This window comes from Notothenia rossii, assembly GCF_949606895.1.
Source record: "Notothenia rossii genome assembly, chromosome: 2".
NCBI classification, from domain to species: Eukaryota; Metazoa; Chordata; class Actinopteri; order Perciformes; family Nototheniidae; genus Notothenia; species Notothenia rossii.
The window spans coordinates 11,709,592-11,723,482 of record NC_136904.1 but is presented as its reverse complement, the minus strand read 5'-3'; the positions used below and the strand labels follow the sequence as shown (position 1 = coordinate 11,723,482).

Below are 13,891 nucleotides of genomic sequence, written 5' to 3'. Positions count from 1 at the left end.
GATGAAACACTTTGACAGAATGCACAACATCACATTTACCTTTACAGATAAACACAGGTGATAATCCGACTGAGCACATACCTGTTCTCCTCACTCTGCTCTGTCCATTTGGGTAGTGGTCATCCGCAAAGAAGCCTGGAAGCCTCATGGCCATGTTGCTAGCTCTTATCTGACAAGCTTGCACTTAACATTAGGGATTCCTCCTGGAAAACGTATCTTTCTTAATAATATTATTACCGGGATAGGCTACAAGGCTTCCAGTGTGTGCCTTAAAAGACATTCCACATGGTTCACCGCAGTTCCTCAACTTTTTTTTACATGAAATACAACTTCTGCTAAGGAGTAAGCCTACATATCGATGAACACAAGAGTAGTTTGCAAACAGCCAATCAAAATCTCAGTAGGGCCAAAGCAAATCAAGACCCACCTGGCTTCAAATGATGCCACATGTGCCACCCGCTTTTCTTTTGCGCATGCGTATTGTTGATTTCCAATTTGTGTTTATTAATTTTATATGTCAAGCTTTATCCAGATATGTTTACGGTCTAAATTGCTCAGTAGCCTACCACTAAAACATTATTTTTTGCAGCCAGCAGATGGGGCTGTGCACCTTGTTTGGTTTTATCTCTGGGTCTAAATGTGGTATTCTTTCAATGTGTTTTGCCTTGTGTTTTAAAGATATGGAAAGTACTTTGAGGGTTACTGTGCTGTAATTATTGAAAACTTATTTCACATCTGTAACGTAACCTTCAAAGCTTCTGTCAAAACATAGGCTATATGTGACTGACCGTTGAATTATCAAATCATTACCTGTGGATATGGTTTAAATGGCAATATATTCACTTCAATGTTAAACCATGGGTATGGAATGATGACAATTAAACAGTCAAGTTGAAATGTATGAGTTTATTTTTCCCTGGCTCGTCCAGCCTCCAGTATTTACACAATTTGTATGATGATTGTTCTGCAACACTAGCTAGATATTAAGCCAAGGTGTCAACTTAACCGCTCAAAAACATTTAAAAGGTGCACAATAAACAAATGTAGAAAATAAATGTGTCATAATTCTTTGTAGCAGGTTTATGTCTACCAGCAAAAGAGAAGGAATTATCTGTAACAATCTATTCATACAGTCATCAGGTAACACCGAATATACTCCTACTATTAGCACTGGATAAGAAAAGGTTAATTCACAATTCATGTATTCGCAATGCCTCCCGATTGAAGTCTTATTCAGAAAATATTCAATACATCAAAACAGAAAGTACATTGTTAACAAACGGAATATTCATGAATACTAATGCGGAGCTGCTCTTCAAACAACATTTTAAGATTGAGATAAAACACTGTCTGATGCCAAGGTAAAAAACAAACATTTTCCAACTTCACAAAGTCTGGTCAAACTAAGTTCTTAGGAAAGGTGTACATTATATTTTTAGCATAGATTTTCCAATTACTATTATGAGATGTATGTAGTGCTCCAGCACGCAATGATATCATTCCATATAATCCCACACTGAGTGAAATAAACAAATGTGCTCAAATGTACTTACATTATTTTCAATGGGGATAAGCCCAAATGTTATCAAGCCACAACTAAAAATGAAACTAAATCTGCAACAACATCAATTGTGTCAATTAGCCATATAAAACTTTGGCTTATGTAGATGGTTCAGTATTACTAAGGAGAGAAGAAATTACATTTAAAGTAACAGTAACATACAACGCATGTCGATAAATAACTGGATTCCCCTTGAAGTGCCACACCCACCCAAACCACATCATCAGTGTTGGCTACTTTATCATGAATTGTGCGAAGTGTGTGTATCAGCTTAAACTACTACAGCTGAAATCTACTGTGGACATGTCCGGTGATGCTCCTGTGGATTTATTGAGTGTGTTGTTGGTTGGCTCATGCATAGCTGTTGGTGGTGACCAGCAGCTCGTACGCTGGGTCATGACTCCTCCTGCACAGCACCACGCAGGCACAGAGCATGCCCAGCATCTGCAGGCAGACGACAAGAAAACAAGAGAAAAGATGTTAGTTTGAACTCCTAGGCCCTCCAACATGACAGGAAAATAATTCAGAAATGTAAAAGAAAGAACTAACTATACAGCATGCATGTTGTGCTTTAATGAGTATGTTTGAGTGTAATATTAAGTGATCGGCCATGCTGTTTTAGTCTCCTGGTCAGCAGTGACCATGCTGAGCTGTTGAACATAGTCAATATCCTTTGACTCAATTAGGTCAGGGCTACTGTAAGCTCAGTTTGTGTTGATAGAGATAACTTCAGAGTTAAGTATGCGGCCAATACATAATTTAATTTAAATACAATCATAGAATAAGATGTGTATGTGTTTTCTTTTGCAGGGAGGTAGGTGTTTGTTGAGAATGAGTTAACAGTGAAGTACACATACTGGCTTTGGTCTTTACTTATTCTAGGATTACCCTCATATTTTCCCCACAAGATAAAACTCTGATTTGATCAGACTCCAGTTCTTATATTTACAACAAAATCCTTTTGAGCAACATACGCAACATCAGCGATCAGACAATGGTACAAGTTCATATATATATTTGGTGGTTATGTATTTCAATGTTCACCTTAGTATTCACCTTAAAATAAGTGATTTCAGGTGACTCCTGTCCTGCTTACCTGTATAGATGCGAAAGTGAGTGAAGCCCATATGACATACATCATGATCTCCTTTAACTTCTTCACAACGAGAGCTTCGCAACCCTGCGGCAGAAAATAAATGATATTAAAAAGACTGCATAAAGTGCATAGCAACATTTCTTACAACGAAAAAGTACGAGGCAATAATGTCAAATACCTTTTATGTTTCAGCCACAGACAAAAATACCCATTATTCATTCAATTGTGCTGGAAATAAATCTAATGTTTCTTTCGCATTTACAAATGTTAAATCTGGCCTCACCACAACCTCTGCTGCTGGCGCTAGGTTGAGCAGCATGGAGGTATACTCCAGGAAAAATAAGTAAACCGGATTTTGACTAGAGAGAATCTTTAAGGTGTGTTTTGTGGTTTTAGCTATAAAGCCCTGAACTTAAGCCCCTAATTCGTACCTCTTGGTAGAGATCTGCTGGTCGAGTGAGAGTGCCAGTACAGTTAGTGATGCTGGGCAGACAGCAGCTGACCGGGACGCTGTTGTTCTTAGATTCTTTAAACCAGTGTGTGTTCCTCCAGTCAGAGTAGTTATGGATGCCGCAGCAGTGAAGCTAACAGGAGAATAGAAAAGAATAAAGGGGGGATAAAACAGTCAGGAGTTGATTAGGAACACTCATTTATTTCACGTTCTGAAACATGCAAACATCAAAACACACACGCTTAAAAATGCATAAAATGACAATATTATTCAGCTCAAACGAGTCAATATGTGAAAATGACTGTTATCCTTTGAATTTGTATCTGACTTTTTTTTTTCACAACAGGCTTTTCTTCTCACCTGCCTCTGCACATAGTCAATAGCTCGGCTGGGAGCATCAGTGTTGGTGCCGTTGTACTCGTTGTAAACCTTCTGGATGGAGTGATTGACCTGATTTTCAACCTGAAGCAGAGGCACAGCAGTGGTTACTGTCCCTGCTCAGTGACTGCAATGTCCCTTTGTTTTCTCCAGGGCACAGTTTGTCACATTAATATAAAACTAATTTAAAATGCAGGCCCTAAGGCAACACTATTAACCGAAGGGATTTGTAAACATGAGAGCGGCGAAACATTAATTAAGCCTAGAAAATCCGGTTTGTTAACAACAACAAGATGTAACAATATTGAGTTTTGCTTAATGTTTTCATCTATATTTATCTCATCTCTCACTGGGGACAAGTAGCAGACACACAACATACAATATCAATATAAAGTATAGAGTTACATTCTGAGCTTTAACAACATCTGAAGTGCTGCAAACAGAAAAATACTTTTATTTAAATTGAATGAAATACTTCTGTTTTCCAACGAGACAATGTTTACCTTCGCCCTGTATATGTAGCCAAGCACCACCACCACACACTCTGTTACAAATACCAGCAGGAGAATGGCAGCAAACTGAAAAGACAATAAAGACACATAGTTAGGAGTTTCATTAGGAAGGTGAGTCAGAAGTCAAATTAATATTTGACATTGCATTTAGGGCGATTATACCAAAAAAACTAAAATCGTAACTTTTTTTGCATTCGATAGGTTGATTGTGTATTTTTCACCGGCACTCAGTATATTTTAAGGGGTGCAGTTCAAAGCAGGGAACACTCACAGTTGCCAGACCACAGGAGCTTTCACGTATTGTTGCGCAGCAGCCAATCAAGCCGATGATGAAGAGCAGAGTCCCGACGGCTATTATTATGATAGCAGGAATCAAAGTGTACACATCTTCAAAGAAGTGGTCATAGTCGTCATATGTGATGAACACATAGGCTCCAATGTAGCACAAAATACCGGCAGCAGCCTGCAGAGAGAAACAGAGACACGGTGAGAGGAATAAGTAATAAAATCTAGCTTCTCCTTTTTTATCTGAGTCCCCCCATTTTTCTTATTTTGTTCTATGGGTCTCACATGACAGTTGGATTTGATTGTTTGACTATATATATTTTTTTATTCAGAATTAGTTTGTGATTGTTTGTTTTTCTTTCATTATAAGACAACACTGCATTAGCTAGTGTATCATAGTGTATTTTGTTGGCTGCTTGAACCAGATCCAAGACACTGGTAACATCCTACATCTAAGACATGGATCAACTATACAAACCAGCCTGTCAACTATGCTCCACATTATAATTTGGACAGTCGAAACTCTACACATCTTCAGAATCAGAAATGTGTTTATTACCGAGTAGGTTAACACATACGAGGAATTTGTCTTGGTGTTTTTGGTGCATACATAAACACATACAAATGAAACAGATCTCATGCAGACTGAAAATGAATGTGCTCAGACGGCACCTGGGCCCTTTAGCTATCTCCCACTGTGTAGCAATTGAAGCAGTTCAGCATGTTTGCAGAAGTGTATGTATTTAAGTTGATGCATTGTATATTTCTTAGATTGTACGCACATGGAAGAATTCTTTCTTTGTACGTAGCTTTGGACAAAAGCTCAAATAATGTTAAAGTATTGTTGTAAAGTGTTGGATTTTGAACAACATCTCTTGCTTAGATTCAAAAACTTGCATTGTAAACATGGTACAGCCTTTTGTTTTTGCAATGCTGTATTTAACTATGGTCATTGCATTAAAGCTAATTTCAAGACAATGAGAGTAAGGTATAAAAGGTAGGTGATAAAAGAAACTCATTAAATTACATATTATGCAATATTTCTTGCATAAACTACTATTTATATTGCTTCAGCTGAAGAACAGCAAACACATACAAAAGATGTAAAGAGACTGGTGCAATGTGGCCTGGGCCGCTGGTTGATTATGTATTCATACTGGGAGATAGCTTAACGTGTTCCTTTTTCAGATATATATCACACGGTTTTTTTTACACCTCCATTTATCCTTCCCGTCTTCAACATTGACGCATATCTTAATCCAACTCTGGATATAAAACTACATGTTACAATCAATATCTCAGACAGCAGATTAACTCTCTGCTGCATCACGTCAGCTTCAATTTGTGGGCGGCAGCTACCGACACACTGTAGCTATCTGCTGCACAATATCCTTTCTCCAATTAGAGCCCCTCACAGAAAACGCGAAAGTGACACTTTTTCCGTGGACATTATGGCTCAAAAAGCAGCTGGACTGACGCTAAACTGCAAACTGCAGAGCATCTCTGGCGCAGTTTGCTAGCTCGCTAATGCTCTCCATCCATGGCCTCACTGAGGATGCTGGACTTTGTTAAAACATCCATCGTTTTCTTACCCAAAATATGAGATTAAGAAAAACCAAGACGGTTTTGGATGACGTAATTCCACACTGCCCCATGGTAACTTGAGGTTTAAAAAAAAACGGTAACTATAAAAAATATATTTAGTGATGCACCTGCACCTTTGCTGTTATATTAATAAAATGGCTCCGGTGGTCCTGCCCCACTTTACAGATTATGTCCTGCTCGACCAATGAAATAGTCGCAAAAACAAAAAGGTCACATGGTCTGATGACATCACCATTCAAAACAAAGTGTGATGGAGGACATTTGAACATTGAGCCTTGCAACAATTTAGCAGTATACATTACATTCATTGTGAATAGTGCAGCTTGTGTTTTTAAAGGTCATTTGTATTTTAGTGTGTGTTTATGTACAACAGAAGTCCAAGGAATATCAGTGCGTTATGTTTTTCTACACATCCACCATTAAGTTATGCTGTAGGCTACAACATATAATAACACTAAATTGTTCCCAAATGGGATTGTTGTAGTATAAATAGTTAATCACATACAAGGCCATCAAGACCTTAGAGTGGTACAGAAATGATGCATTAAACAAATAGTTAATATGACACATTAATATTTACTTTAGCTTTACTGGTTCACCACATAATATTATTATTATTTATTTTTTTAATTGTTTGATTATGTGTGGTGCTATCACCCTTATTCAGTGTTCTCTGTCATATCTGAGTTTAGTGTTGTTGTTTTTCACAGTTAACTTGGTCTAAGAAGAGTTGCAGCTTTTGCTGAGGCTGGTTCATGGTTTGTTTGAAATTTGATTATTTATAGCATAATTTCACCCCATCACACAACACACACGGTAAGCCTATTAAAGACACAGACAGGCAGCATCAGATAAATGTTCCTGCCTGACATAATGTTCTTTACCAGAGGGTGGCAGTGTAGCATCGCTCGTTTTCACTGGTATGCAATGTGTAAGAGGATGATGCATCAAGTAAGTGTGGTCAGTTGGTAAAAGCATATAACCATCACGTTAATTAAAAACAGAAATAGTAATAATATGGCATTGCATTGCAACCACACAAAAATGAAAGAATGTGAGGGACACATTTGACCCTGCTTTCTATAGTTAACTCTATGGGACCTGTGTCCCTCGTATGAGGTCGTGATAAATTGCTCAATTGAAAATTAGCAACCTTTGGGGCACTCAATAAATAATGATTTGAACAGGTGCCCAAAGCTTTGGTTTTTATTGAGTCAAAGCTTGCAACCTTTGTCACTGTCAGCTTTTGCTGTTAAGCCCGAGCATCTCAAGTCAATGCTAAAGCTACAAAGTTGACACAACATACATCCACTCTGTGAATTATGCATCAAGTTCACCTGTTGGCTATACATCAAGTGATTATTAAAACATAGTATTAGTAAACAAAGAAACAAGCACATATGCAGGGAAACAAAGACAGGATAGAAATGGTTTCAAAGGATTAGACGACTTTGAGTCATAGAAACAAATAACAACAGGGCTTGGTTGTTTTTACACATTTATCTTGTCTTTTACATGTCAAAACATGACACTTATTTGAATATAATTTGCATTGACAGGATATACTTGAATGATAAACAGAGGGATGTTATGTTATGCTGTTCTCAAATTAAAATGCCCTCACATGACATATGAACCACATTTACAAGCAATGCTTTGATTAATGAAAGACAAGACATGTCCAAGAAACCCCTTATAAAAAACAAATCATTGTAAATCATGCTATATGATTTATTTCATTTTTTTTTTTGGGGGGGGGGGCGGTTCCAGATCTCTGTCCAGGGCGCTCTGTAGTAAATGTGTCACACAGGAGCAGTTCATGATAACAGACCATTATTTGGAGGATATTGCAGCTATCGCCAAAATGCCAGATGGCCAATTCAAGATGAGGAAATAAGCTGTCCAGTGTCATCGTCGCTTCGGGTTCTTTTCATTGAGCACCAGGATTTGATAATACTGATTCCCACAAGATAAATATTACCTTAAAATGAATGAAAGTGTCCTCTTGAATGGTCAGCTGTTTATATTGTTGATGGATACAAGTCAATGTTGAGTGAAATGTTTTTATAAGAACTTTCTCTTGAAATTCTCAACTCACTGCCTCAAAAGGTCCTTCTTCTACTCTTCTTATCTTTATCCACCGATATCTTACTGATACAGATGTATTTAGAGGGAATAATTGATAATGATTCATTCCTATCAAAAAGAAAAAAACAAAAGAATATGCAGGAATAACATTTCATTTTCCTGGAATTTAAAATGCAATGTTTACCTTTGCCAAGCATCACCATGCCTGTGAAGATGTATATATTGTGTAGGTCGACAGAAAGAGGGATTACAGGATAAATCTAAGCGTCTTAAAAGAACAAAGCATTTATTTGCGCAATAGAGAACATTCGAGGTAAACAGAAAGCACAGAGCTGCTTAATTGAATTGTTCATTCCTCCAGGAGTGAAGAAGCATACGTCAAGGGAGATCTGTGACACAGTCAAAGTGTGAGAAGTCATCATCATCCTCAACCATTTACACTCTGAAACATGTTTGGATCTGCAATTTGAAGTCATAAGAGGATAGTTGTATTCACTAATTCACACACACACACCCGCAAACTATTAATTATTGTATCAACACATAGACTATATGCAACAGATTATCATGCAGCTGCCTGACAGTTCAAGTTAATTAATTAAAGACATGATTGCATTTGAAGATGACATTTCTTTCATTACTCAAATACTTACATCTTGTGTATGTGCCAGGAGTACAAATAATAATCTATGTCAGTGTGTTCCTTACCTTTTGCTTTTTTAAAGTATTTTCATTACAAAGATCAAGGAAAAGATAATTATCCGTCATTATCAAAAAAGAACATTTTGACCAAAAGTAACACCAAAGAACATGCTGGAGAGTTGCTCCTCTCCTCATCAAAGCAAGTTTAAGTGCTTCTTTTTTTTTCTGGGAACACAATTTTCAAGCATATTAAACTATTTTTGTACAATATTCTGCGACTAAAAGTTGCTGCAATTCAACGTTTTTAAGTGGTGAAATAAGAGTATCGTAAGATGTTTATTTATAAAGAAATAAACGTGTTCTTCTCCACTGTCTCAGACTTCGATCCAAAGTGAGAAACTCTGCACAAAGCCTTAAATTACATGTTTGGATTGAGAGTGAACTTTAGAAATACCAACATTGAAATCAACTAAATGGTGATTTTGGGTGACTGTGCTGAACTCAGTTAATGATATCCAAATGTTGTAATCAACAAAAGTGTTGAACACATTTTAGAAACTCCTAGAGCAATGCAATTTTCCTAGATGACTACGTTAAATCAATGCCTTGAAGATTTGTCCAGAAATGCAACAGTTTAACCTCCATGAGGGATGGATTGGTTGTTGAACTGTTTTATTAAAAATGTTATTATAAAACTGTAGTCTACATAATAAACTGGCGACTGAGTAATTTATAGGGCCAAATATGTTGAGTTATAGAAATCAAGACTATACAACTCAGTACTCTCTGTTAGTGTGTCCGCCCACCACTCACTATACTCTGAACACAGAACATATTCCTCATCTTGAAGCTGACGTAAAGCATCAGACATCGCATTGTGGGAGAGATATTAAAAAAGCCTATACCAGAATGAACAATGGATCAGCCGAAGGCAAGGACTGGTCCATCTCGCCTCACCACTATTGATCGAGAGAACAGATCATCCCTTTATGCAAAGGACAGGAGAGGTACAAAAGATGATATCGATTCCATGTATTCAGGAATAAAAAAAAAATGATATAAGCTGCCTACATTTGTATTTATGTAAGTGTTATTTTCTGTTAACAACCGATCTTACTCATGCTGAACAATGAGTTGTTGTTGTTGGGCCTATAAATAAGGGATGTGAAGGTCACATGTACCAGAAAAAAAGAAGCTGGAAAACTCCATTTAAAAGTTTTAACAGTCATTTTAACAGTTTTCTGGAATTTTTTAACCCATTAAATATAATTTGTAATGTTTTTGTTCAGCTCTTAATGAGCTCTCATTGAAGAGGCTTTTAGACCATGGATATATCCCATAACATATTTTCTATAATGTTCATTGTTGATCACCAATATTCCAATAAACAAATAGCAGAAACCCAGTGGTATAATGATGTAATGATGTGCTTATAGGATTTCAGTGAATCAAACCTGATGTATGGTCATAATTTATCAGCAGCAGATCAAACTCAGAGCAGTGCAAATAATAATTTTATTTCATAAAAATAATTTTAAACGACAAGACAATGTCAAATATCATCATCAAAATAAATGGAAAAAAACCTTTACGTGCATTTCCAATGGTACACGAACAGTATGACAGTTACAGGTAATTACAATCATGATGAGCAAGAGACAGTAAACTGTGTCTAATGTATTTATTTTAACCCAGGCCAGGTGACCTCGGATCCGTGTTCATGCGAGCCTGACATCCTCTGTATCACTTCCTGCTTTGGATGTAGCTTTCTATAATCTTCATCAACACGTCGTCCTGAAACAGAGAACACGAGAACAAGTTTTAATATCGATTGTTACTCATTTTGAGCGTCAAAAAACGTCTGGTAATTAGTGGTGCTCACCGGATTATTTGTGCTTCTCTCTTGTGTATCCACCTGTTCTTGCAACGCCACCCGCAGGAACTGGTGGAAAAGCTCCGTGAGGGTGCTCTGCTCAGCGGGCAGAGAGACTTCCAGAGTATCAACCCCCTGCCTCTCCACTGAGGGCGGCAGGGGGGGATCCATCACGCTCTTCTTCCCCATGAAATGTCCTGTCAAATTAAAGAAGACGCTCGTTAACATAGAATTAATAAAAATAATTAAATCAAATAAAGAATTAAAATAAGTCAGACTTGGCGAGGTGGAAATCCTTTAGGGACAAAATGAACATTATGAAAAAATAATGTGATCATGTTCAAATATTTAACGTACTGCACCTGAAAAATGTGTTAAATACATACATTTAATGTATTTCTATACACAAATGACTGATTGGTCAATAGTTGTTCTTACCTGTAGCCCAAAGATTCCCTCTTGGATTCACTTTGATTTTAGCAACTTTATTCCTTAGCTCAGTCAGGTCGAAACTGACAGCAACGGTAAAAGTCATGAAAGAAAAGAAAACGAGATAAGCAAATAAGCCACACTGGCAAACATTATTCAGAGTAAACCCTCTCATCTCAGCGCGAAGTGGCGAACTGTTCTCCAGGGCACAAATGTCCAAGTGTGTCCTGTTGGTGTGGATTGCTCAGACGCTTCCTGCTTTTATGCTCTCCTGTGCGGGGCGGGCTGTGTTTATGTTGCGTACTTTTCATTGAGCCAGCTGCATTAATCGAAATGTACTAGTCATTGTCAGGATTTCGTTGGACCGCGCCTCTGGCTGTGCGTATTTTACGCACCACACCATTTGTCTTTAACCCGGGGCAGATGCAAATGTTGGCTGAAAAACAGTCTTCTCAGCTACCTAATTACACAGGCAGAAATATATCAGTGCTGAAACTCTCAGTGGAGATGATTCATTGAGATTTAACTTTACTTTCCTCTGTTAAAGGTTTGCAGGTTGCCGTTTTTGTTGATATGACTTCACTATCAGTATATTTGAAATGTTTTCAAATAGATTCATCAGACTATTACAATGCATATCAAGCCACAAAAATCTGCCATAACACACTTTATTCTCACCTTTAATAAAACAAGGCAAGTTTATTTATAGAGCACATTTTTAACAAACAAGGCAATTCAAAGTGCTTTAAAAAACAATAATACAAATAAATAGATCAATAAAGTTACATTTAAATACACTAAATGCCAAAATATAACAAATAACATTTTTAGAATATAGAATAAAGTTCTAAAAATTTGCAGTGAATAAAAGTTTCATACACACTGATATCATTTCACAAAGGTTGTGATGTTGCTGTAAATGATGTGGATCCATGACAACCAATGCTTCCCTGTAGCAACACATATAGTAATTTCCCACACAGGTCCCTCAAACCCCCCACGCTCTAAGGGCCGGCCCTGGCCCTTGACAATAAGCAACATGACATTTGGCCAGTTGCAGCATGCTGCTGTGATCACCATCAGTCCTCTGAGGACATAGAACCTGCTGATTCTCACGGCTAATTTAGAGCTGATCAGACAGACAGCCTCTTCGTCACTTCGGGGTGCTAAAGTTGCAAGTTTAGTGGAAAGGCTGCAGTTTGCATCTTGCTCTTTACCTGACCTTTGGCATTCACACACACTTGCAGCTGAATGTCAGTCTAATTAGTAGACTCTGACCATCACTTTTACTAAATTCACAAATCAGATCAACAGAGACAGCCATGGTTCTTTCAACACTATATTTTCATTAAAGAGGTGATACTTGCCTCTCAAACTCAAAACATTTGATTCATCAAGGCACCAATTATTTCTAGGTGTTGCTTTGTTTATTTATTCAAATGAAAAGTTGACAGAAGTTCATGCTCACTCCACATCTGAATCTGTACCAACAACAGAACTTAAAGTCGTTTTATAAATGAAACTGCTTTGATCAGGTCAGTTAGTGACCACTGAAGCATACTTTTGACAAACTGCTTAACATAAGTCATTTAAAAAAGGCCCTACTAACAGTTACAGGGTCAAGTTCTTTGAGGTGTAATGAAACATTGACCAAATGCAATTTCAGTCAGAGTTCAATCTGGAAGGAGATTCATGTGGATCCATGTTATGATTAATTATGTTGATCCATACTGTATAACTTCATGGCTGGGTTGAAGAGCCTCAGCTGATTTCGCCTACACTTTAAGTGGGTTCAATATGAACTGCCACAAGGTCAATACTCGATGCTTGTCTGAACTAATGATACATACATTGAGTTCACTTAAAAAGAGCCAGTGCGTAAACACCACTCCAGTGACCTTTAAATAAAACATTAAAAAAGTCATTGCACCATTTAATTTACAGGAAAATGTATGAGCAAGATTTCTTTTCTGACAGCTGTTAACATTCACTCAGAGGATGCTAGTGGTTTCATAGAATATTTGGATTTGTGAATGAAAAACCCAGCATAGTTCTCTATAGGAATCAGTGTCCAACATTAAATAGGATTATACAGCGTCTTTCAAATACATTTCCAGAAGAAATTGCTTTATATTCCCTAAAATAAATACTTGATATAGAACACACCTGCTTTTGCTATAATTACTGTGATGGAAACTTCTGAAGCAATGGAGACGAAACTCAGAGAGACATGGAACTTTGGATAATACATTAAAGAGTATTGTTGTTAAGCCTGATTAATGGACAATTAAGGATATTAACATTATCGGTGATAATAGTAGAAATACCTTATTATTTAATACCATATAATCTGAAAGTATTTAATTAAAAAAAATTCTGATCTGCCAACATATATTTATGACCATTATTTGACATGTTTGGTCATTGGAAATATAAAAGCAATCATTAATTAAAAACATCTGGTCATTCAATTCAAAGTTCATCTTTGTACGAGAGCTGGAAGAACATGTCCGTCAGTCTTTTTGACTTGTTTCCTCCTCCCTTTATGACACCGTTCTGAGTGTCTGCATGTTAAGGCATCCTGATACTGTAGATTAGCACTGAGGTGCTGATTGACTCAAACTCTTCTTCATCAAAGCTCAAGCCATATTTCAACCCCCCCCCCCCATATTGCTCTGCTTTTGTGTGACCTATTCAATGAGCACTGTAGTTAATCCTCCAGTGAATCAGAGGCTCATCTCCCTGCATTCCTCGCGCTATCCGTGATAGGAGAGGTTAGAAAGACATCCAACTGCTCCAAGAAACATGGAACCTTGTATTATAGAAGCCTCTGACGCCCTCGCTCGTCCTGTAGGGTTGTCTGATTGAGCCCACCGAGCAGAAAGGTGAAGAGAAGAATCCCCTCTCATCAGAAAGGTCAAGAGAAGAATCCCCTCTCATCTCGCCCTTGTGCCTCCTTGCAGGGGGCTGG

At 37.5% G+C, this 13,891-nt stretch overlaps 2 protein-coding genes across 2 annotated transcripts; both read right to left on the bottom strand.

Moving 5' to 3' along the window:
• Positions 1 to 891: 891 nt before the first annotated feature.
• Positions 892 to 6,030, bottom strand: LOC307028376 (tetraspanin-3-like). Its single transcript, XM_079663340.1, has 7 exons — positions 5,876 to 6,030; positions 4,270 to 4,461; positions 3,990 to 4,064; positions 3,469 to 3,570; positions 3,089 to 3,241; positions 2,658 to 2,741; positions 892 to 2,005 (listed from the first exon to the last, which is right to left on the bottom strand). The coding sequence occupies exons 1-7, from the start codon at positions 5,936 to 5,938 to the stop codon at positions 1,913 to 1,915; spliced, it is 762 nt and encodes a 253-aa protein (XP_079519466.1). The 5' UTR covers positions 5,939 to 6,030; the 3' UTR covers positions 892 to 1,912.
• A 4,084-nt stretch (positions 6,031 to 10,114) lies between these two features.
• Positions 10,115 to 11,190, bottom strand: nmbb (neuromedin Bb). The gene is made up of 3 exons (XM_079666609.1): positions 10,930 to 11,190; positions 10,501 to 10,688; positions 10,115 to 10,412 (listed from the first exon to the last, which is right to left on the bottom strand). The coding sequence occupies exons 1-3, from the start codon at positions 11,093 to 11,095 to the stop codon at positions 10,362 to 10,364; spliced, it is 405 nt and encodes a 134-aa protein (XP_079522735.1). The 5' UTR covers positions 11,096 to 11,190; the 3' UTR covers positions 10,115 to 10,361.
• Between the last annotated feature and the right edge of the window lie 2,701 nt (positions 11,191 to 13,891).

Excerpts from the sequence above, each read along its gene's own strand:
- LOC307028376 (XM_079663340.1), bottom strand. The coding sequence starts at position 5,938 with ATGGGGCAGTGTGGAATTACGTCATCCAAAACCGTCTTGGTTTTTCTT. Across the intron at positions 4,462-5,875 it reads TTCTTAATCTCATATTTTGG|GCTGCTGCCGGTATTTTGTG; the intron begins GTAAGAAAACGA and ends TTCTCTCTGCAG. Across the intron at positions 3,571-3,989 it reads GCTACATATACAGGGCGAAG|GTTGAAAATCAGGTCAATCA; the intron begins GTAAACATTGTC and ends CCTCTGCTTCAG.
- nmbb (XM_079666609.1), bottom strand. The coding sequence starts at position 11,095 with ATGAGAGGGTTTACTCTGAATAATGTTTGCCAGTGTGGCTTATTTGCT. Across the intron at positions 10,689-10,929 it reads AGGGAATCTTTGGGCTACAG|GACATTTCATGGGGAAGAAG; the intron begins GTAAGAACAACT and ends TTAATTTGACAG. Across the intron at positions 10,413-10,500 it reads AGAGAAGCACAAATAATCCG|GACGACGTGTTGATGAAGAT; the intron begins GTGAGCACCACT and ends TCTCTGTTTCAG.